Source organism: Astatotilapia calliptera, chromosome 15 (genome assembly GCF_900246225.1).
Source record: "Astatotilapia calliptera chromosome 15, fAstCal1.2, whole genome shotgun sequence".
Lineage (NCBI taxonomy): Eukaryota > Metazoa > Chordata > Actinopteri > Cichliformes > Cichlidae > Astatotilapia > Astatotilapia calliptera.
In genome coordinates, this window is record NC_039316.1 from 16,640,515 (window position 1) to 16,666,334 (window position 25,820).

Consider the following 25,820-nt stretch of genomic DNA (forward strand, 5'->3'; position numbering starts at 1 on the left):
TGCCTGTTGAATCTTTTAGCAGACCATGTTCCCTTTTTTACTGTTTCTGTAGTAGTTTGCCTGCATGCATGTGTGGTCATCTAATAACTTTGAAGCTGCAGTTACTGCTGCCAATAAGACATTAATGAAACTTACTGAAAAAAGAGAGAGGAACTTGGAATCACTTAAAGGATGTTATTATTTTGGGGCCAAATAAAACGGTTGCAGGTCTGCAACTTTTGTTATTCTCATAGTTGTTCATCAAGAAGGAGAGTAGAAGAACAGAAGGAGTATAATATGTTTTTGTAAAACTGGTATGATAGTGTGCAAAAAATATTATAAATGCATTTAAAAACTATACAAATCAGGATAAAATGAACCTGTATGGATTGGTTCTTTGCAGCTATATTACTTGAGTTGGTACAAACAGGCAGAATGATATTACATATAACATTTTAGGTTATTTAATATTAGCTACAAACAGCTAAATAACACATTGTCCCTTGCACACTGTGGACTGGACTTGGCCATCATTTTCTCACCTGGTCTGTCTCCTCGCTCACCCCGTTCACCCTTCTCTCCCTTGAAACCCCTTTCTCCTCGGTTACCTGAGGACAAAACAGCACGAGGCAACTGATTTACTGACAATGTCGATAATGATTACTTTAAAGAGTTTTATGTCACAGTACATGATGATTAAGCACGATGTAGTATAGAACATTTAGATAAAATATGAAATCAAGGAAAAAAGGAGGCTGGAACAGTAAGAGGTACTAAAAGGAAACAGCTGGAGGAACATTTTACAACAAAAAAGGTTAACTGGTAACAGGTCAGCACCATGATTGGGTATAAAATTGCATCTCAGAGTAGAGTTCTCAGAGTTTCTCAGAAGTAAAAGTGGGCAGAAGTTCAAAAATCTGAAAAAACAAAAAACCCAGCACCTACAAATTGTGGAACAAGAATGATATAAAATTGCAACTTTGACTATCTCGGGATCTACTTTACATGATTCATCAAATGATTCTGAGAATCTGAAGAAATTTCTGTACATAAGGGAATAGGCTGAAAATCAATCATTGGATGCCTGTGACCTCTGAGCCCTCAAACAGCACTGCATTAAAAACAGGCATGAATCTGTAGTGAAAAGCACTGCGTGGGCTCAGGAACACTTCCAGAAATCATTTTGATTACAGCTCATTGTGCCATCCACAAATGCAGGTTAAAGCTCCTTCATGCGAAGAAGTCATATGTGAAGATCATCCAGATGCCTCTGGCTTCTGGGGGCCAAAGCTCATTTAAAATGGTCTGAGGCAAAGTGGAAAACTGTTCTTCTGTCAATGAATCAAGATCTGAAATTGTTTGGGAAAACATGGAGACTGCAACCTCCAGACTAAAGAGGAAAGGGACCAGCTGGCTTGTTATGTGCACTCAGTTCAAAAGCCTGCATCTTTGATAGTATGGCTGTGCATTAGTGTCTATGGAATTAGCAGCTTAAACACCTGGAAAGGCATCAGCAATGCTGAAAGGTATATACAGATGTTAGGGCAATATGTGCTCCAATTCAGACAACAGGCCTTGCGTTATTTAAACAAGACAGTGCTAAACTTCATACTGCAGCTACAACAGCATGGCTTCATAGCAGAAGAATCCTGGTGATAAAGTGGCCTCCCTGCAGTCCAGGACAACTAAAAACATTTGGCACATCATGAAACTAAAAACATAACAAAGAAGGCCTAAGATTGTTGTGCAGCTAGAAACGGATATCAGACAAGTATGAGAACTCATTCCTCCCCCAAAAGTTCACCAGCTGTTCTCCTCAGTTCCCAGATGTTTACAGACTGTTGTTAAATGCAGAGGGGATGTGTTACTATTATCAAATTCTAACATGGGGTATTTTCTTAAATTTTACACCCTTTCGTACTGAGCGTGTAAATTCAGTCATTATACTGATCTCTTAGAGAACCAATATGTTAGTAAATTTGTCATTACGAATAGAAATGATAGTAAATACTTAAGTTTTGTTTGTTCAGTTAGACTGAGTGATATTTGTCATATTTTCATCCTACTTTACACAAAATAACAGAAACCAGGGATATGAGTTTAGGGATTAATCATGAATAACTGAAACTTGTAAAAATTGTAACAACAAATCAAATCGTTTTCAGTGTTTTTTGTCAAAATTTGGTTTAGTGAAAAGGGAAGGAGAGTTGTCTGTATCATAATATCCAATAAAATCCTGGTTAAAGTTAAAAGGGAAGCAAGCTATGCATAAACTGAACACAACCAAGACTGAATTACACACAGTGCCAACCGCAATGTAGCACAAAATGGGGCAGAAATGAGGTGAAAAAACAAGCAGGACCAAGAGCCATAACCCTCAGAGATGAGAGCAGCTCAACCACTGAGAAGTCTTAAAACATCTGAACCTTTTCTTCACTTCTCAATCATTTCCTCTCATTTGTATATTTTTAGCTAATGTCTCTTAAATCATGAGGCCTGTAATTGACTTCTCATACATGTGGCTACGCCCTGAATCCTCTTCTTAAATAAATTCTAAACATTGTGGTGTATATGTGAATATTAATGCAGAGAAGAGCTGAAAAACAAAATGAAAATGCACTGACAAAAATCTTTTTAAGGTAATTGCTTAGGCTATTACAACATGGATGGAAAAGTTAATGGGATACAAAACAGCGACATTACTGCAAGTAAAAATCCTTGCATTTGTGGTTTGTGTAAAATTACAGTACATTTACGCACGACACCTCTCCCCAATCAGAAGCTTGGATACGACTATGTCTTATTTGTTTTCATTTCAAAATATAATGTTATTACAAATTCCCATGAATTAGCCATCCAAAGTTGGAGAGCATTTCAGTTTCAGTGCCAGTTGCTAACTCTCAGCCATGAGGTTTAAAAACCACAAGTCTGTTTTTGTCATGAAGCAACGAGAGGATCGGCTTTGAATGGGCACTTATCCCACCTTTAATTTGACCACAGTGTAGGTGCAAGCTGTGGTGGTCCTCAGCCACATGCGTTACAGCCTGTGTGTGTGTCTAAGCAGGGCAGCTAGCCCTTTATACACACCCTCCACGTGACGTCCTCAGCCTTCAGTGTCACTTCTATCCTGACCACATCCTTAACAACTAAATAACACTGCAGGGAAAACCTAAACACAGTGGTGGGCTACTGCTGAGCCACAAGAGACAACAGATGCATCTGATTTAAACCCTCACTGAGAAATTTTGCATACTGGTGGTCCTGAAAGGCAGCAAAGGGTAAGATGAGGGGAATTTTGTAAGGTAATTTGAAGCCTTAGTACAAATATTTATGGTAACCCTCAGGATAAACTGTCATAACTTTGATTAGCATCACACTTTTCATCTAGTGCCAACAGCAAGTAAATTCTTAATTTATATTTTTGGCTTATGAACAAATACCTTTAATAAAAAACAAATGAGCGTCAGCTGTATTTACTATTTTGTGGTAATGAGCAAATTCAAGCATTCCAGTGTGCTAAACCAATATGGTCCACTGTCACAGCTACACAACACCTACTAAAGATCAGTATATTCATTATCACTGCATTCCAGTAAGTAATGGCTCTAGACTTTTAATAATGTTTATGTTCAATGTGACCCATTGTGGTTTTCATTTTTTTTTGTCAAAAATGTTAAAATGTTCATGTCAGAAAAATTCTCAAGCCTAGTGACAACTGGCCAGTGGATTAAGGTGCAAGTCAATGATGCATTTAAATAATATGGGTATTCCCATAAGGTTAATTCACAGAGGCACAGATGCCATAATCCCAGCAAACATGGCTTAAAGAGACCCTGACATAATGTTGTGCAGGGTTGGCTGTGGCTCAGGTGGTTGAGTCTTATTAAAAAGTACTTTAAATGGTCAACTGAGGAGAAAGGTGTTATATACAGTAAGCACCTTCAAACTCTTTTCATTTGTATGACTGAAGTCTCATTTGTTGTACGGTGAACTTACAGTAACATGTCGGACTGTTAAAAGCATTATGTCTGACTGCCCCTTATGTCAGCCTTATAAACCATGTGATGCACAGTTAGCAAAGTAGCATAAGGGAGCAACAGGATGCGAGTTTAAGTCAACCTTGTGGTATACATTTTTTTTCCTCTTTCCACCAGCATGAAAGGAAAGAAACGTATGGTATATCAGCAAAAAAAAAAAAAGCAAAGACAAATATCAGCTAGACAGGGAAAATATAAGACTAAAGACCCAAGCGGTTTTCCGTAAGTGTTGGTAGGAACCAAAGTAGAGTTGAAAGAAGTTGCCCTCCAGGGGCCAAATTGCTAAAATTGCTTTGTGTGTTAAACAGTTTGCTAACACGTTAGCAGTAAACACTTCACAATGTCACAGCACTTCAGAGTTGTCAGTTTTTTACTGTCCCCCAGTGGCTAAAAAAAGTCCAGCTTTACGCACCCAGAAATACCATAAAACACTGTCAGCAACCACAACTGATCTGACAACCAAAGGAACAGCCAACACCTTCTGCAGTCCCTATATATTCTTCCCACCGTTCATCTATAAAAAACCATGAGACTTCCCAGTGCTGTTTTTACAAGTTTTTTGTTTTCCCTCCTCCCTCCTGGATGACTGTCTTATACTGAGGCCCCATTCATAGCCGAGTCTCTCCAAAGCCTTCCTCCTTCACTGGTCTGTTAAACCTGAAACTGCACCACAGACGCGTAAAGCAGAAATACACACTACTACAAACTACCGGGATCTAGATGTGAAGTTTCCTGTGTCCTTCACTTTACCTTAATTTTTGTTTTTTCTGTGTAAAATGGTTATTGGTGTGATGTTTTGTATTGCTCGCTACATAACTAAGTTGTCAATCAAATGATGCAGACAATGCCAGAGTTTTTGTAGGTGACAATCTTTTCACGCCTGCTTGGTCATAATGGATGTAAAGTGAGTTTTTTTCTAATGGCTTCAATCAGGCTTATGTCATACTATTAAAATACAGGACATGTTTAGCAATAAATTATAATTCCCTCTACTTTCAAGACATGAGTGACAGGCAGTGGTAGAATATGACACGCTATATGTATAAGAACAGCTTTTGTGAAACCCATGTTTAAGGACTCTTCATAGAGTCACTTTTTACAGTAAAACAGTAGTGGAACATGTCTGCTATCACTACAGATACATTATATTAAAGAGACATCACATAATGAGGAGATGTGGCACTCCTGAAATCTATGGAAAAACAAATAATGGAAGAATTGTTCTAATCTGATATGACTGCTGATTTCATCCTCTGACCAAAGATTAAATGGTAAATGGCCTGTATTTGTATAGTGCTTTACTAGTCCCTAAGGACCCCAAAGCGCTTTACATATCCAGTCATCCACCCATTCACACAGTGGTGATAGCAAGCTACATTGTAGCCACAGCCACCCTGGGGCGCACTGACAGAGGCAAGGCTGTCAGACACTGGCGCCACTGGGCCCTCTGACCACCACCAGTAGGCAACGGGTGAAGTGTCTTGCCGAAGGACCGAGAGTGTCCAAGCCAGGGCTCGAACCGGGAATCTTTCCGAAAACAAGGCGAACTCCGAACTCTTCAGCCACGATCGCCCGTGAGATTATTTACATCTTTACATTACATTTTAATACTTTTGGTGTGCACTTAAGGCAGGAGTCGGGGAACTCCAGGCCTCGAGGGCCGGTGTCCTGCAGGTTTTAGATGTGTCCTTGATCCAACACAGCTGTTTTAAATGGCTAAATTACCTCCTCAACATGTGTTGAAGTTCTCCAGATGCCTGGTAATGAACTAATCATTTGATTCAGGTGTGATGACCCAGGGTGATATCTAAACACAGGACACTGGCCCTTGAGGCCTGGAGTTCCCCCACTCCTGCCTTAAGGAGTAACAACAGCATTATGTGCCCTTTCCCTAGCATCCTCTTCATATGGCCTACTTCATTATAAATTTGATTTAAAGAACTGAAGGTAGATCTCCTCGATTGCCATCGAGCATATCCATTATCCGTATTACTATTGTGTTGCATTGTGGTATAATTCAAGCTGATGAAGTGTCCGGTGCTTTCAAACTCGAATTTTCTACCAGGAATTAGTCCTAACAATGGGGTCTATTAGGAGACCCCACACTATGACCCTTCTGCCACCAGATATTTGGTTTTTGTCTCATTTTATCTTATTCTCCTGGTGCTTTAGCATCTTTCTTCTAGTAAACACAATAAAAACAGTCTTTTACATTTGTATAAAATGAGCATGAAAAGGCACATTATTTTACACTATGTAAAAATGTCTAAAAAAAGGGAGAGTTGAGTCATAACAGCTAAGTGCAGGAGACAACAGGTCCAAGATTTCAAGAGCTACCGGCCAACATTTGGACTGTGGGACTTAACACTGGACAATTCAGCCAAACCCCGATCTGATTGGCAACAGCTGTCGGCTAAAGACACATTACACGCATACATACACAGTGACATGTCCACACAAGAAACTCTTAGACTGCAGTGCCTTATCATATTAGTCACGGCTATGATTAATTCAGAGCTGTGTTTATCTCAGTGTGTGTTTGTTATCATTGGCGCTGTCCAGCCCCCGATGGGGTTTATGTAGATTTAGAGAGATGATGAGAGAGTATAAAGACAGCAAATAAGAAATAACAACATAATGGACACTATCCAAGTTTAAAGATGGCATTTATCCTTGTTCTCACATTGTGGAAAACATGTAAAAACATTTACAGAGTGGAATGGAAAACTACTGGTAAATTCCCCACACTGTATATAGTGATATACTGAGTTGTCAGACAGTATTAGTTCTTCATTATGGATTTTGCCACATATAAAATATGATCCTATTATAATGATAAAGGTGTGTGTGTTCTATTCAAAAGTACCTTTAAATATGTTATTCAGGTTTCTGTGTCAGAATGTGGTTGAAATTTGTTTAAGTGCATGCTTCTTGGATCTTAATTTCCATGGTAGATTTGGAGGGGTTGTGTCATGACAACATGATGGATGGGGGCAGTAAGAAAAACTGGCTGGATTAGTGCATACTGGAAAATGAGTACGTACACACGCATCAACAAGTTTTCCTCTCTTTTTCTGACAGTTGTTCCATTGGAGCTAATAATATAGAAATATTGTTGCTTTCCAGCTGTTTAGTTGATAATCACGGTTTCTGGTAACATCCAATAATTTCTTGCATTTCATTGAATGGAAAACCTATTAGATAAGTAGAGACAGGTGTTTTGCTTGAATAAATGGGAGAGTATAAGCGAATATAGCTCCCATGGCTAAAGACAAAAAGCAAACAGTAGCACCTGTTGGTGATGTAAGAAGTGTTGTGTTCCTGATAAATCCTGGTACGGAACTTTTTCAGTGACATAAAGGTCAACAAGTCATGGAGTCATCTGAGGACTGAGTCTTTCAGTAGGCAAGTGTTGTTAAGATTAATTTGTGATTTATACAAGACTACAGGGAGAAAAAGGACATCCGTACTGATGAGCTGCTGTGTGAGAGTATGACTAACTTATTTTAATGTGGCTACTGCTGTTGCTCCACAAACACACAACTGCCTACATAGTTTTAAAGCAAAGATTACACTCTATGTTGTTGTAATGAAAAAAAATTCTTTCTCTCTGCACAAGAGCGAACAGATTAACCAGAGAGCAAGAAGCAGAAATAACCTGCTAAGCCCACAATTTTTACTGTATAGGAATAATTTTACAATAAAATTGAAGGAAAATGTATCTTCTTCCAAACAATGTCTTTTTAAAAGCAGACACCTTATGCTGGTTGATCTGTACACATTTGACTAAGAGTGCCATTTAGCTGTTCTTGCATTAACTACTTCTTTTGACTCGCTTTAAAAAAAAAATAGGAACAAAAATAAACACAGATCTGCAGAGAAGATTTTCAGGATGCTCAGGGTTTTTAAACCCGGTTGATATGATTCAGATTTTAAAAGCTGTTTTGAGAGAGCAGTGCCAAGCCAGTTTCAAAGTAAGTGACAAAGAAAGTAGAAAGTGGTAACTTGTGCTTTTTGTAAGTGCTGCTTCACACACAACAATGAAAAGTGATGAGGTATGGTGGATTTGAATGTCACCATCTAATTGTTTGATTTGAATCTCTCTCTCTGATTTGTTGATACTTGCCTAGATTTCTTTCTGTGTCATGCTTGGAATGACCTTTTCCACACATTCACCTTTTTGCTGTACTTGAACACATACACGGGGGCATCAGGTGCCACTCGATACTTTGATACGTAGATTGAATTAGTCAGTGATATCAATATATTGACCTTCTGACTGGTATATGACCCTCACCGTTACCTGCGAAGGGACGGCAACCTTCTAGCAGCTCTGTATTGTATGCTCTTGCTTTTCCAGTACTTGGCTTTCTCATATTTGCACGCATAAATATCAGTGAGCTCATAAGACCAGGCCAAGTTAATTAGTATTAAACTCCAAACTATTAGTATCACGACTCGCACCACAAATGTACCTTTAGGCCCGGCAGGTCCAACGTCTCCTCTTTCTCCCGGCATGCCATCAACCCCACCAGACCCTTTCATTCCCCGAGGGCCCTGGTTGCCTTTTTCTCCAGTAAATCCTGAAACACAAACAGACAATCATGAAAAAAAAACAAAAAAACAAAACCTGCCTGTATTTTGCAACTGCCATTCTAAAAAGGCCAGAGACCCCACTCATATGGACTATTTTGTACACTTTCTTCTGTTACTGGCAGCCAGAATGGAGCTACTGAGTCAACAGACAGGCAAATTTGATGACACACTGATTCTTCAGCTTGCAGATCTGTACTGCAATTCATGTGGAAAAAGAAAAGATGTGGAAGAATGGATGAGGATGAAAAGAATTGTAAACTCTAGAGGGGAGTGAAGATTTTATCGCCTGAGTGTCAACACTAACTGAACCAGACTGGAACATACTTGATCTAATCATGGTTTTCATTAGCTGTAATGTGGATCCATGGTGTAAATAAACAATTACTGAATTTCTGTTAGGGTCCAGTCATCAGGTCTCCCAGTCCTATCTATGTCATTCCAACACAGCAAACAAACTCTATATTATTCTTTAAAGTGTATTAAGGTTTTGGAAGTCCTGTTAATATTAGTCCTGCTCATGTTCCACCATCTGGAATACACGAAAAACATCTTTTGTTTTGCTCCTAAAACATATCCACTCCATACCCTGTGGCATACAATGAGAACATTTGTTTAGAGTAAGCACAGTGAAATGTCTCAAAATTAGTGTGGTAATGAGTTATTGATTACGCCGCTGAGGTGAGAGAAATCTTTTTAAAATGTCGCTGTGTTCTGACACGCTCTGATTACACCGTTGTGACTGTTCAGAAATAAGAATAAAATAATTAGGCATTAGAGCCAGAAACGCAAAATAAACCGATGATGGATGAGGCCATATAACTCAGTTCAACTCAAAAACCCACTGGGAAAATGCTATCTATCATAATTGGGATCCAGGGCAGAAATGTTCTTTTTGTTCTGCAGGCGAGTCCAACTGGACTGCTCCACATGTCAAGCGTCCTGCTGGATGTGATGACACATTCCTTTGGCTTCGGTGCAAGTGGAGCAACAGAACTCCATGTAGCACAATATAAACACAATGTGTAGATCTAGGTTATTAGAATTGATTATTCTTTTTAGAACTGGAAACAACAGTCAACATAAAATAAACAGATAACATAAACTAACATTGCTAAGGTCATTAGTTTGAACAATAGGCAAAAAAAAAAAAAAAAAATTTGAAGAATAGGCAGTGTTGGGAAGGTTACTTTACTCAATGAGAGTAACGTATTCTGAATACTTTGGATTACTTAATATATTATCAAGCTTTTTACAACTACATGAATGTACTATTGCTGTGTGATTTATTACTATTACTGAATGATATTCGCCATACCAATACCAAATAGATTTTTAAATCTTAATATAAATGAGTAACAGTAGGGTGGACATTAGTTAAGGCTGCACGTTTTGCAGCGATCTCCTATAGAAAACTATTTTGCGCATATATAAAACAGGTCCGGGGCTCGGAACCATAGTAAAGGGACCTCTGGCTAATAAGTCGGGTTTGTGTCGGTTCGTAGCCGAAAATTAGCTTTACTTTGTTGTCTGGGTCAACTTTGCTTGCGAGAGACAGAGAGAGGCGTTGAAAGGCTGCTCCAACGGAACTTATTGTTTCGGAGGAAAACACGAACACGGTGTACAGTCGAGTCTTAATAGCTTACTTACAACTGGGCTCGTCAGGCAGTCTTCTTGGCTGCAGTGGTTATTATTATATTTACATGCTTCCAGCTCCCGTTTCGGCTCGATGACAGCTCGTACTTTTCGACTCTCCCTTTTCTCCCTCCTCGCGCTCACAGACACATAGCGGGTATGGCAGTCCATTCTCCCTGCAACACGGACTACACTGCCCATGAGGCTACATTCTTTAGGGCTATGCCTGTAACACTCTGCCTATTGCCTTCATATTAAGTAATCTTTGTGAATAATTTTTAAAAATATTTTTTCACGTATTTTTAATACATTTACAGTTAGAAAGTACTGCATCTGACTGAAGAAGCGAAAGTATTTATCAGAATTAACATTCTCTTAGTGGAAGAACAGCCTCAGAATTGGACCTGTAAGCTTGTGTGGTTGACTTTCTTCTTGGTAAACACAGTAAAAAGATATATAACTTGGATTTATAAGAGACGCACCAACATACAAGTAAACGTATTTCACGTTGTGTTGTACATGGAGTCCTCAAAGTGTTTTAACATTTCAACACAATGTCAAATGCAGTTTGTCCCCTATGCCCAAAACAAGAAAAGCAGAACTGAACCAAGATTCAAGGTTATGGGAAGCTTCAGTTTACAAGACACCAAGTTCCTGTAAAGAGCTAATGTGTGTAATGGGATTCATAAAGACTTGACATCAGATTGTGTCACATGCATAAAAAATATTTATTTTCATAGTATGGAGGGAGAAAATGTGTGTTTCAGGAGTGTTTGGTGAAATAGATGATTAAAATTCCCCGTTTTCACCACCAGAAGTGCTACACAGCAATGATTTTATGTATAGGCCACTGGTTTGTCTATTTTCTCAAGATGATCTCTAGTTTTTCAGGATTGTGTGTGTGCTACAGTAATCATAAAGTATGAATCAGAAATTGTTCAAAATAAAATTTAAGCTGTAAGTTGACTTAAGTTTACTGTACATATTTTGTTTTTGATAATAATGTTTGTGAATAAAACTCCCGCTATTCATTTTTATTCTTAAAACTAATTTGAGATAATGGCAGGTTTAGGTTATACTGAAAGTATTTATTTCACACGGATAACATATTAAATGTTTCGCTTGAGTAAATCTAAAATTTTAAGAAAAAAATGTCACTTTCCATTTGATGGCAGTAACATGTAAGGAAGTGGTATAAAAAAACCCAGCACATTTTCTTAGCTTAAACATTTGATTTGTTTTCTGTTGTTAATAACATATAGGTTTATGTCACTTGCAAACCATTCTTTTTGGGAACTAGAATAATCCATATACCACTCCATCTGTTGAAATACAAAACTGTCATTCATGACAGTTAAACTGTAGTTTTTGTTTTGTGCTTTATTACTGCTAACATTAACAAAGGCTGATTGACAGTCATCTTGTCTAATTGGTAGTCCAAGTAGTCAGTGGGTGCAACGCATGAAGGAAGGAAGTAACGTGTCAGCAAAACTCACACAGCGGGAGGCAGAAAATGTATTCAGTAGATTTGTTAGACCTCAGGGATGCAAAGAGCCCGCTTCGGTAAGAAACACTGCATGTTAAGTTAACTGTCCTCTTTTAATTGGTGAAGATGTTCCCACACTGTTTTGGTCTGTTCAGGTTGGATTTTCATAGTCTTTTGTAAGTTTCTTTATGTTTGTATTTATTTAAAAAAAAAAAAGGATATGCATGTTAACAAGCACTTAAAGTCATCATGCACATATGTCAGATTTAGCCACACAAGCTAATTTTCCTCTATAGTCTGACAGGCTGATACAATATTAGATTAATCAACAAAACCAAACATTGAGAAGCATGTGAACATAAATAAAAGACAAAAACACATACTCCTATAACAGATTAAATTGTGTAAAATTGTATGTAGCAGGATAGTAGTAGCGTAGTATATTTTCTCAGTTGACCAGTTTCCATATTCAGTGAAAACCACCTGCAGACTGTATCGCTAAGCTCTCATCCTGTCTTTGTGTCTTTGGACTATTAAATCTGAATTAATATGTTTTTCCATTTTATGCTGTACATCGTATTATGATTGCTTAGACTTATTTGGTGTGGTCTGGTATGACCTGCAGGAATTCTTGGTTGTTAGAAATGTTAAGAATTTAAGGGAAATAGCTTTAATTGAGTCAAACAAAAACAGCTGAACCCAAACGGACTTACTGCTACTAACTGTTTTGATTAAAAACCATCTCCCCTCTAAAAAGCCCTTTTTCACTGAAGTTAACATTGGGGGTTTCATTTTTCTGTCTTTGCTTTGGTCTTGCAGAGGGTTTGGTTCCATTCACTTTGCTAGATTCTTACAAATGTTAGGCCTTTGTAAACACTCACGTTAGCAATTCTTTTTTTTTTTTTTCACTTTTTCCTGGAACTATGGGCTGAGATGGGAGGGGGGGGTCCCCTTTCAACAGGAAGATAATGCTTCTTGGAAATGTTCATTTTCAGCCAGGGAATGTGGATGGATGATGACAGGAGACAACCTGAGGGGTGATGATTCAAGAGGTACCAGGCTGAAAGGGGGACCCAGAACATCTGGAATCATGATGTTATTGTTTGTATCACACCATATCAATGAAAAATAGCCATGTCATGTTTTGGAGCTGCTCACTGTGAATGCATGATGGTTTAAGCTGTATTTTTGGGGGAATTACCTGCAAGACTAAGACAGATGACACGTCTCACTGGCCCTGTGTAAAAATAAATCCCCACCCAAAGTCTGCACTTTGTTTTCTTAAGCAGCTTTATATGACCTTTAATTCTTTCCACTCATAGTGTTATGAATGCAACTGCATGTAACATAACCAGAGGGAGCTTAAAAACAGAAAGTGTCTAATTTTTCATCTTTCGTGTCACTCAAACATAAATCCTGGTATTCCAAAAAAGTCTTGTATCTCTTAAATTTGAGATATTCACATATATAGTTTAGCAATATTTTATAGATCATATGGAACTTTTTTTGTGGAACCTTCACGCCAAGACCCTTCCTTACCCTCCTTTCTTTTTTGTGTTCAGATAATTTGCACGCGTCTTCCAAAGCTGGGAAACTACATCAACTCCCACAAGTTAAGCAGATCAGGATGAAGGTTTGAAGTATTAAATCCATCTATTTTTTACATTTCTATACCTTCTACTTGAAGGAAGATTAATCTAGATAAAATACAGATAAGGACTAGATAAGTTTATTTTAACTAGATAAAAATAAACTTCAACATATCTTCATGAGGGAACAGTTTTTTTTTTTATCTGCTTTTGTTCACAGGCATGTTTAAATGTTTTTCAACATCCTGAAATCACCACATTCTGAGTTGCTATTTTAAATGCTTAAACAGTTCAAAATGAATATACAATATGTGCTTTTAGAGAGAGTTTATCAATCTGACTCAGGTTAGAAACTTCTTATGTGGAGAAAAGCTGGTCAAGACAAAAGGATATAAAGGATATAAAAAACAATGTAGGAAAATCACCAAACGGCCAGAGTAATAAAACATTAGAATCAAGTTGTTTGGATGCCTGCTCAATCATCCAGGTAAGGAAATCCCAAAAAAGTGGATTCTGTTCATCTGGATGTGTTTTCAATTGACTTTTTCAGTTTGACTTCTTCAGTCTCCTGAAGAAGTCAAACTTTTCTCCCACTGAAAACACTACATCCAAATAAACAAAATCAACTTTCTGGAATCAAGTTATTTAATCGTCATGGGATTTGTGACACCTTTTACGGACTAATTTTCTATTCATCCATCCATCCATTCGCTTCCGCTTATCCTTTTCAGGGTCGCGGGGGGCGCTGGAGCCTATCCCAGCTGTCATAGGGCGAAAGGCAGGGTACACCCTGGACAGGCCACCAGTCTGTCGCAGGACTAACACACAGGGACAGACAACCATTCACACCTAGTGGCAATTTGGATTATCCAATTAACCTATCCCCACAAGCTGCATGTCTTTGGACGGTGGGAGGAAGCCGGAGTACCCGGAGAGAACCCACACAAACACGGGGAGAACATGCAAACTCTACACAGAAAGACCCCGGCCTGATGGTGGAATTGAACTCAGGACCTTCTTGCTGTGCGGCAACAGTGCTAACCACCGTGCCACCGTGCTGCCCAACTAATCCGCTAATTTTCTATTGGAGCAGTAATTGAAAACTTCACTATGAAATGTTTCTCAATAAATGACTGGTCATACTCACCTCTCAAGCCAGTCAAACCAGGAACCCCAGGGGGGCCCAATTCTCCAGTGTCCCCTTTCTCTCCCTTAGGCCCTGGAGGTCCTGTATAAAGAAGAAAAAAAAATTGTAATAAATAACTTGAATGCTGCAAGACAACTTGTCTTCAATAGGAGGCATACTTCTTTAAAGCTTTTCTCTCTTTTTTAAAATGTAAAATTAAGTAATATGTTGACAAAGAGACAAATATTCAGTTTGTTAGTGATTTTATGTTTATGTTATTATGCAAACAAAGATAATCCCATTTAAAACAGAACTGTTTTGTAATGATGTTGAGTCAGAAACATAGATTTAAGTAATATAAATATTGCTTTTCATGTTGTGTCTACATGTGATGTTTCTGTTGCTTTACTAAAAGATATAACAGAACTTTGAATGAAAATAAGTCACCTGTTATCTTGAGGTCTGAAAAAGGCTACAAATAACTTTTTTATTGATGACCTGCTGAGGAAATATCTTTTCTTGGAGATTAAATAAGAGCTTTTTGATTTATAGAAAGTGCATTAGGGTTAATTATACATTAAAAGTATGCTTTATGGTGCCTTCATTATTATTATCTAGCATGTTGGATGAGGAACATGTAGATTATCCCTTGAGAAGTTAATACATGGAACCAGACCTTTAATGCAGGCAGATAATAACTTTATTCATGTCACAAAACTATATTTATATTTATTACAGAGCCTATCACACACAAAAAGTGACATATCTGGCAAATGAAGGCCAAAGTGGGTCTTACAACTGGGCTAGGGCTTCGGTCCAAGCATTTGTTATACTTGGACGACTCCAGAGACTGAGTGAGAAAAGTCAAATAAAGAGAGAAGGAGAGCGAGAGGAGAGATATGGCTACAATGAAAACCACATGTTAAACAATGTGGACCAGAACTTGGCTTGTGGGAAAGCTGAGAAATCTGAGGACCTGTTAGTGTCCTGTGGTTCTGATCCTTCATGACTCTAATTTGCAGATTTCTGATTTAAAGAATAGGTATAAGCTGCAAAAACACGGTCAAAAAATCCTCAACTTTTGAGGATTTTGTATTTTTGTCTCCCAATTATGACAAATTGCTATATAAAATAAAATACAACAATTAAAACAGTATAAATGGATAAAACTAAATAAAAGCAAGCCTTCACAAGTTACTCTTACGATCTGTGGACACCGTCGATACCTTTAAAAAGAAGTTTAGGTCCAATGAGAGAGAGTTCCACAACCTGGGAGTCACAATCACAAACCTGCATTCTGTTTTTTGTCCTTAACCTGGACCTTTGTACAAGCAACAAGCACTGAATAACCTAGTAGTTACTTATAGATGTAGTAGATCACTAATATAGGGACAGATCTGAATGTGATCCTCGAAATCTTAAACTGAATCCTAAACTTTAACATAAAGAGGTCAGAATCAGTGTCACATGGAAGCTTTTGGTGCACCTGATGAGAAGACTTGCAGCAGCATTCTGTACTATTTGTAAGTGATCCAGGGATGATTTTTGCAGGCATAGGAATAATGAATCACAATAATAAGGGCATGATGAAATAAAAGTATGTGTAATCAGAATATACTTAATACTGCCAATGTTCTGCAGATGATAAAAACACATTTATATAATACAGCCAACATTCTTATCAAAACTCAATGCCTGATCAAAAGTAACACCCAAATTTCTCACAGTCAGGAGAACTGAACATGAAATGCGTCCAAAATTCTCAATAAGTGTGGAAATGAAGTTGTCAGGGGCACAGATAAGAACCTTCGTTCTTATGTTAGTATTTAAAGACAGATGTTTGGCTTCCATCCTGTTCTTTATAACATGGATGCAGTCCTGAGGACAGAAAATTTGGCTACATTCTGGGGTTTAAATTAAATGTACAACTATTATCTGTGTAACAATGAGATGCCTTCAGAGGTATTCAGGATGTGTCCAAGTGGACGCATATACAAAGCAAACAAGACAGACCTCAGAACCGTACCTTGGGGCACACCACAAAGTAAAGTTACAAGAGTGGAAACAAAATTAGAAGAAACAACTGAAAAGCTCTTGATATACTCGAATATATTAAGAGCTTAAGTCTCTTAATTAGAATATCATTATCAGCTGTGCCAAAAGCAGCAAAGTCAAACGTGGCCAAAAGAGTCGACTTTATGGCTTTTTAATTGTGAAAATTGCCAAGAAGGACATGTATTTTGAACTTCCATCTCAAGAGAGTCTGAATTTCCTTCTGAATGTGAAATGTAAATGTTTTTAAAAAGTACTTAAACCTCTTAATAGGTTATTAGGGAATAGTTTAATTGGACGGGTGCACTTTAGATTGAACTGGACTGTGTGCAGCCTCTGAACCAAAATGAGTTTGACACCATTAAATTAGTTGTAAAACTGACATAAATTAAATTGGCTTGATTACAGTTGATAAAAATACATCAGGCATTTTAAAGTCATGACAGGCAGATGACCAAATGATGAATTGGAATGATGAAAAATTGGCTAACTGATCTGTAACAAAAACTATATTTAAATGCAGTAGTTGTTAAATTAGGCAAAGGACTGAATCTACCAAGTGTACATAAATATTTTAGAAAGTGATGTGTCAGAAAAGGTTTCCATTAAAGCCTTTGTGCACACATCCTGAGCTGGATTTGCCATAAATAATACCCTGTTCACTCAGTCAGTAATTCCTTAGCAATTTTCTTTAATCCCACAATTTTTCTTTGGACCCACACACACATGTATTTTTTTTTTCAAAATACTGACAACCCAACGCTTACTTCAGCTTTAGGCAACCAGAGTACAGTCCTTTTAAAAAAAAAAAACCAAAAAAACAAACTACAACCTTATTGCTTCCATTGGAGTTACTGAAGGTAAGAAGCAGCATGCTGACTTTGCAATGTTCAGAGAAACTGCTAAAACCTCAGAAGCTACGTCTCAGACACTATAAGCCACAGTTACCATGTTAAATGTTAAAGTTCATGACAGTAAAATTAAGTAAAATTAAGGCGGATTTGGAAGTGTTACCAGAACAAACTCAAAGTGAAGATCCACTATGGCTAGCACACAGCCTATAAGCACATAGTTCATGTCAGCATGGTGGTGGAGAGGGGAAGATTTGGGCTTGTTGTGCAACCACATGACCAGGACCTGGATACAGTCATTGAGTCAATCTTGAACTCCTCTACATGCCAAAGAATTCCAGAGTAAAATGTGAGTCCAACTGTCCGACACCAGCAACAGGACAATGATCGCCAACAAAATGACTGAAAGAGGAAAAGGATCAAGTTGTTGCAATGGCCCACAGTCCAGATCTCCACTCTGAAAATAGGGATAGCAGGACCTTCAGAGAGCTTTGCATAAACTGATGCTGCAATGGCAATGAACTAAAGCAATCTTAAAAAGATGTTATAAACGATTATTTCACTGTATAGTCTTGTGAAAACTTTGTTTTTCACATGACTGAGACAGTTTTGCCTTTCTAGGTTGGGTTAAGTTTAGGTTTATTACATATGATGGCCCAGACCTTATAGGGATAGAAAGATTTGCGGCTAGTAAGCAATAAATCAATACATTTGAAAGGAAGTACATCTGAGCAGGACATGCTGCTCATGTCTGAATCCCCATCACATCCACTCATAGTAACAAAAATGCACTGACACCAGCCAAAAGGCTTTTGGCTTTTAAGCCTAATCTTTTGAGAAGACATTTTACTCTGGTGGTCTGTAAAAGTTTGTTTAAGCAGAGTTTCACATTAATAATCTTCTGGCTCTCGAAGACACTAGTCAGCTGACAGGGTTTCAACAATAACAAGCCCAGTGGCCCCTCCTGGATCAGCCTGAAAACATCTGACAGCTCGGTCCAAGAATGCAATTCCAGTGAAGAGTTCAGGCGCCTCCGTCCAATATCCAGTCTTGTTACAAATCTGAAGTGTGGCCCAACAGCTCGTTTTGTTTTGTCTACACATGTGCAGTCCAGAAAAAAGATCATCTAATTTACCACAATAACAAATGACACAAGGCATCACCTGTGTTGATGTTAGTTGAGAATGCTTTGCTTCTTTTATTGATTTGCTTTCCTTCTTTTATTGATATTTATTTTAATTTTTTTCCTTTAATTTTTTTATCTTTCTTCCGTATGAGCTTACCTGCGATAGCTTCTGGACACTGGACACTTATAGATCATTAGGACTAAAGTGTTCTTAACAGTTCTTAACGTGTGTCTGTGGCCTACACACAGCTGAAGCCTGATTACAGCGTCTGGGCACCGAACAGCCTCAATAGCCTGGAAAGGTGCTAACCGCTAGGCTAACTAGCAACAAGATGCCTTCCCTCTCCACAGATGACTACCACAGCCTCCTGCAGAAGATTGCAGTACTGGAGACAAAAATTCATCGCTTAGAAGTAAACGTGGAGGTAAATGGACTGTGTGGAAATGAAACAACCTTGCCTTTGATTCAAAACAATGGTGATGAGCAAGCTAGTACACAGCTAAGGAGCACAGATAACATGACCAAGAAAGTAGACTGTGCATTATAATAAATCCTCAAGCGATGATCCCCCCTTGGACTGTCTTGGTGCAAAACCAAGACATAAATCATGTCTCCTGGAAGGGGGAGGACGTATCACAAGCAGGGCACAGCGAGCTGAAATCTCTGAAACTGACTGGCTTTCACTTCCTACGAGACAGAGAAGCTCTTCTACCCCTGTATACGAGAGGAAACAGGACTGGACAACCGTGAATAGGAAGGTTAACAACAAACCTCCAAAACAACTGAATGTCAAACTGCAGAACAGATTTGCTCCACTATCAAAGGACCCTGGATCTATATCGGACAACCATCCATCTAAAAGTAGCGAAGTAAGGTCTGAAAATCTATTGAAAAGTGAAAGGCCACAGGGAATGCTAAAGGCTAGGCCTGAAACTCTGATTGTGGGTGACTCTGCCATAAAGGATGTAAAGGATGTGCGGTAAGAACACTCTGTCTCACAAGTCCTCTGCTTTCCTAAGGATACGGTCAAGAACCTGAAGGAGAGAATTCTTCAAATTGCAGATGAATATCCAACTGTGACAAACCTTGTTCTGCATACAGGGTCAAACAATGTGTCCAAACAACAGTCGGAGGTTCTGAAACGGGACTTTACTGGATTATTAAGTACTGTAAACTATCTGAATGCAGCTGTATTCATCAGTGGACCTGTACCGCCCATCAGAGGAGGGGACGAGAGATTCAGGAGGGGACGAGAGATTCAGCAGGTTGTTTGCACTGAATAAATGGCTTATATCAGCATGTACTGACCACTCAGTGCATTTTATCAAGAATTTTAATATTTTTGGGAACGCAGGCATCTGTTTAAAGCAAATGGATTTAATTTTAACAAGTCAGGGGTGAAACTGTTCACCTCCAACTTGTTTTATTCCATACGTCATCCATCTGTGCTTGGTGCCAAGGCTGAGATGAACGAGGAGTTATCTCATAAAGAGGAACAAACAGTACTCCAAAAACAGACAAAGCCCAGCAGAAACCTTGAGGAGGATCCTCATCTGCCCCCACCCCAGAAGAGCTTCAGAAAGGAGAGACATCAGAGGCAAGAAGAGGGGTCCCTATTTGCCTCCAACTCTCTCAACAACACCAACGACCAGGACCAGGGACCACGACCTTCCCCAGTCCCCCAAACCCCTGACAGGCCATCACCCTCCTCCCCCTCCCTTTCTCCCTCCTCCCCACACCTGAAATTCACTGAGGAGATGATGGAGCGGGTCAATGCTAGGCTCAGATCTACCCCCCGGCCCAATCCCTTTTTGTCCCCCATAAACCCCCCACCGGAGCAGCCAAAGGTTCGCCATCGAGCCCCGCCCTCAACAGAGCAATCGAAGTTACATTGCAGAGCCTCGCCCCCCTTAGTTCCTCTTCATGCCCTGTCTCCGCAGTCTGATGTGTGATGTGTGGAGGGTCCGGGCTGTGAGGATTATGGCAGTGGTGACTTTTCCCAGGAGAAGCTGGGACCCTGTTTACTAGAAGGTTTTAAAATTTCTGTACTTTTAGATGACAGAAGGAGACATGTGGCCTGGTCAAAACACAGAGATCTGCACTCTAAAAGATCTTTAAACATAGTAAACATACCTTGTGTGCCATAGACTGCTCCCAAACACGAGGGGACAAGTAATGCCTCTAAAACACTTAAGTTGGCTTTATTAAACGTTAGATCTTTAGCTGGGAAAACATTTTTAATTAATGATTTAATCACTGAGCACAGCCTTGAGTTTATGTTTTTAACTGAAACTTGGTTGGACCAAAGTAACAGTGGAGCTGTTCTCATCGAGACGACGCCTCCTAACTACAGTTTTATCAGTGAGGCCAGGGTGAGCAGGAGAGGAGGAGGGGTTGCTGTCTTATTTAATGAATCATTTCAATGTAAGCAGCTATCTCCTGGAAGTTTTCAGTCTTTTGAATATGTGGCTTTACAGCTGAAGGCCCCATCCAAAGCTGTGTTTCTTAATGTTTACAGGCCTCCCAAATACTGCACAGACTTTTTTAGTGATCTCAGTGAACTGCTGTCTGTGATCTGTGTTGATTTCGACTGTGTAATTATTGCTGGGGATTTTAACATCCATGTGGACAACCCTCAGGACAAAGGGACTAAAGACCTGAGTAACACTCTGGGCAACTTTGGGCTGACTCAGCATGTAACAGAGGCCACACATAATAGAGGACACACTCTTGACCTACTGATCTCCAAAGGCCTGAGCATTTCAAAGGTTACTGTGTCTGATGTGGGCCTGTGTGAACATTACTGTGTTTTCTTTGAAAGTAAAATCTCAGCCCACACAAATATATCAACAGCAGTGATCACAAAACGGTGTATAATTGAAAACAGTAGTGAGATCTTTAACCAGGTCTTCCCATTAACACCTGGCCTGTCCAGAGGGTCAGTCAATGAGCTCGTCAATAGCTTCAGTGCTAAAATGTTAAATGTAATGGACACTATTGCTCCCATTAAGGTGAAGGTTATCTCTGGAAGGAAGAAGTCTCCATGGAGAAACTCCACACTAGTGAAAAATGAAAAAAGAGAGTGTAGGAAAGCTGAGCGCAGATGGAGAAAAACAAACCTCCAGGTTCATTATGACATCTATAAAGAGAAACTTCACAATTATAATTTACAACTGAGGAATGCAAGGAGGTCCTACTTCTCTGACATCATCACTAAAAACAGCCATAATGCTCGGGTCTTATTTTCTACAGTTGACAGGCTAACAAACCCTCCTGTGTCAGTGGCAGCTGAACTTCATTCGACCGTGGCCTGCAATGACTTTGCCAAATCTTCACAGACAAAATCCAAAAGATTAGACAAGCAACTGGTACATCAACAGCAGATCCAGGATATGTACTGTGTCCACCGAAAACCTGTTCAAACACCACCAAACAGTTTCACCCTATTAACAGCAAAGACCTGGATGACATCTTAGGTCAACTGAACTCCTCCTCTTGCTGTTTAGATGTCCTGCCAACAAGTTTTTTCAAAAAGGTCTCAAAGACTTTAGAGTCAGACCTGTTACAGATCGTCAACTTTTCTTTAATATCAGGCGTGTTTCCAGAACCACTAAAAACTGCTGTAATTAAACCTATACTGAAAAAGGACAAGCTTGACAAGACACAAATGAACAACTACAGGCCGATCTCAAATCTCCCATTTTTAAGTAAGATCATTGAAAAAGCAGTTTCCCAACAGCTCAGTTACTTCTTAAAACAGAATAATTGCTATGATGCCTTCCAGTCAGGTTTTAGACAGAACCAGAGCACTGAAACCGCTCTCACCAAAGTGTTTAATGACATATGTCTGAATACAGATAGTGGAAAAATGTCAGTCTTAGTTTTACTGGATCTCAGTGCAGCATTTGATACTGTTGACCACAACATATTACTCAAACGACTGGAGAACTGGGCAGGTCTTTCAGGAACTGTACTAAACTGGTTCAAAACATACTTAGAAAACAGGAAATACTTTGTATCAATAGGTAACTTCACATCTGAGCAGACAAGCATCACATGTGGAGTTCCCCAAGGTTCCATCTTGGGACCCCTTCTGTTTAACATTTACATGCTCCCACTGGCACAGATTATAAAGAACAACAAAATAAACTACCACAGCTATGCAGATGAATCACAAATATATATCACAATGTCACCAGGAGACCGAGGCCCTGTACAGGCTCTTGGTAAATGCATTGAGGAAATTAATGACTGGTTGTGCCACAATTTTCTCCAGCTAAACAAAAACAAAACTGAGGTAATAGTCTTTGGCGCCAAAGAAAAACGATTACAGGTCACCAGAGAACTTCAATCTATACATCTAAAAACCACAAACCAGGCGAGAAATTTGGGTGTAGTGATGGATGCAGACCTAAACTTAGAAAAACACATTAAGACAATAACAAAGTCAGCTTACTATCACCTCAAGAATATTTCAAGGATAAAAGATCTGATGTCTCAACAGGACCTGGAAAAACTAGTCCATGCATTCATCTTTAGTAGGCTTGATTACTGTAACAGCATCTTTACAGTTCTACCTAAAAAGTCAGTCAGACAACTACAGCTCATTCAGAACTCTGCTGCTCGAGTCCAACCGAGACCAAAAAAGTGGACCACATCAGTCCAGCTCTGAGGTCTTTACACTGGCTGCCTGTCCGTCAGAGGATAGACTTTAAAGTTCTGATGCTGGTCTATAAAGCTCTGAATGGTTTAGGACCAAAATACATCAGTGACCTCCTGACCCAGTATGAACCTTCCAGATCCCTCAGGTCATCTAGATCCATTTTTTTTTATCAGTTCCCAGAGTTAGAACCAGACACGGAGAAGCTGCATTCAGCTTTTATGCTCCATATATCTGGAACAAACTCCCAGAAAGCCTCAGATCAGCTGAAACACTCAGTTTATTTAAATCCAGGTTGAAGACTCACCTATTCTCAGCTGCATTTGAATAAAGCACCAAATCCACACTTTTAAGCTTAAATTTCAAAACTTACATTTTAACTACTGATTTTATCTACTGTTCTGATTTTACCTACTGTTTTTTGTAATCAATTTTAAATCATGCTTTTTATTTGTTTTTGTTTTTTAATGTCTCTGTAAAGCACTTTGAATCACCTTGTTGTTGAATTGTGCTATATAAATAAACTTGCCTTGCCTTACAGGATGTTGTAGCAAAGAACAGACAGATCTGTTTGCAGAAAGTGGCTGTATGGATGTAAGTGGATGGGATTATTTTATAAGAAGTGAGTCATGATGGAGGCTTAAGAGCCAAAGTGTTTCTACACAGTGTCTAGACTATTGCACAGTGATACTACACTGATATAGTACAAAATATATCTGAATTTAATACAAGTATGAATAATGAGCCTTCTCTATTTGTTCCCATGCTTGCTTTATGTTGAACATTAATTGAAGTAAACAAGGAATTTGATCTGGGAATTTCTTTCATCACACTTTTCATCAAGAATATGGAGCTTCATAAATTTTTGTATCATTCCTACTTTATCTGGAACATATGTTGAAGGACAAAGTGAGAGTGAAAAAATTTGAAAAGGAAACAAGATCTTAATCCAAAACACAGGAAAAAACAAACAGATTTGGCTGACATTTTTTGTTGGACTGCTATTATGGCACCTTGCCACAAAGCTTATGTATTTATATAGATTAAAAAAACCCAAACAAAAAGGCCCCCAACAACAACTAACCATTCAGATCCTGAGTATGTTTATCCAATGCTGGACAACATTTATTGGCATGCTGAGGAGAACTGTCAGGGTACTGGGTCTCCTGACCCAGCGTGTTAATTCTTTGTGATTTTTTGTATTATTGCACTTGTGTGAGTTATTCTATGGTTTCTAGTTTTGATCCCTTGTCCTTCATGTTTCTCTGGGTCCCCTCTGTTCTGTGTAAGTCTGTATCTGCATGTTTGAGTTTCCTTCTGTGGCTTTCGGTTCTTAGAGCCCTCTGTCTTATGGTTTACATCTCTGTGTTTCTTAGTTGCTGTCTCCACCGTGTCAAGTTCGCGTCTCTGTGTCTTACTTCCTGTTTTACTTTGAAGGTCAGTGTCTTATGTGAATGTGTTCAGTTTACGCTTCCTTGTCTCGTCAGTTCTGATTTCCCCCAGCTGTGCTCTCCTTCTGTGTCTCATTCCCCTCGTTACTTCCAAGTGTGTGTACTTCCCTGTGTTTCTCTGAGTCAGTGTCGTGTCGTTCCTCATGCTGTGTGGATCTCCCTGTGAGTTTAGTGTGTTATTCCCCAGTTTAGTTTACTTTGTATGCTTGTTTTTCTGTGACCAGCAAATAAAGCTGTGGTTTTGAGTTCACCCTCGAGTCTGTGAGTCCTGCATTTTGAGTCCTCATCTCCTGCCTGCCACAAAGCGTTTTATGACAAGAACAGTCTTTTGGTGATCTATTGTTAGCTAAATGTAAGTAAATATTAATAATAATTTTAAAAAAACTACAGACGCTATGTGGCCTAGAGTTCCAGCACCTCAGAAAACTGAGTCACATTATTATGGCTTTTACAAATGACCTCTCATTTGGTGGTGTCCTTAAGCAATGAAATGTGGGGCTGCTCATGAATAGCAGCAACGATACACACACACATTAACAGAGTGAAGTCAAATAGGTAACATGTGAAAACACACAAAGATACATGCACACTGCTGTCACAGTGAAAGATAGTTATGAAACCCGAGTAGACAACGCTTGCTTCATGCCAATTAAACACTGGCACGGCTGGAATACATGGTAACATACACAGAAACCGAGAGTGGAGAAAAGTTGTAATGACACAGCAAGAGAGGAGGGATTAGGAACAAAAACATGGAAAGAAAACGTGAAAAAACAAAAAAGAGAGGAAAGTGCCGCTGTTGAAGGGCACAGACAGGCTGTTATAAAGTTATGTCATTGCACCAATCTTAGAATATTTTCTTTATAATCCTGAGACATATCTTTACATTTTTGTTGTTTAGATCTCTTAAGGTGGAGACGCCACAGACCTATGAGCTCATACAGATTATGAAAAGATATTTAACACACAAGAGTGAAAAAAAAGTCAGACAGGTTTTAATGTGAACTTTAAGAAATTTTAGTTTTTCTTTTTTAAATCCTAAAACTGTAATTAAACACAGATAGCTCTGATCAAACAAGGTGTATTTGTATAACCATAAATGAATTATCTGTGAGAGAAATGTAACTCATTTAAATGTCAGTATGTTGTTTGATTGAAAGTCATGTGGTGATAAGCCCCAGTGACATTTTTTACAATTATTCTTATCAGATCAGGTTTAAATACTGAAACGCGT

At 38.9% G+C, this 25,820-nt stretch overlaps 1 protein-coding gene across 1 annotated transcript in view; it reads right to left on the reverse strand.

Annotated features, from left to right (window-relative positions):
* scara5 (scavenger receptor class A, member 5 (putative)) overlaps positions 1-25,820 on the reverse strand; it is a 102,701-nt gene that overhangs the window by 29,129 nt on the left and 47,752 nt on the right. Inside the window, exons 8-10 of the mRNA XM_026194496.1 lie at positions 14,467-14,547; positions 8,492-8,599; positions 522-587 (exon numbers count right to left, since the gene is read on the reverse strand). Coding sequence (XP_026050281.1) covers positions 522-587; positions 8,492-8,599; positions 14,467-14,547 — 255 coding nt within the window. The remainder of the gene's footprint in view (positions 1-521; positions 588-8,491; positions 8,600-14,466; positions 14,548-25,820) is intronic.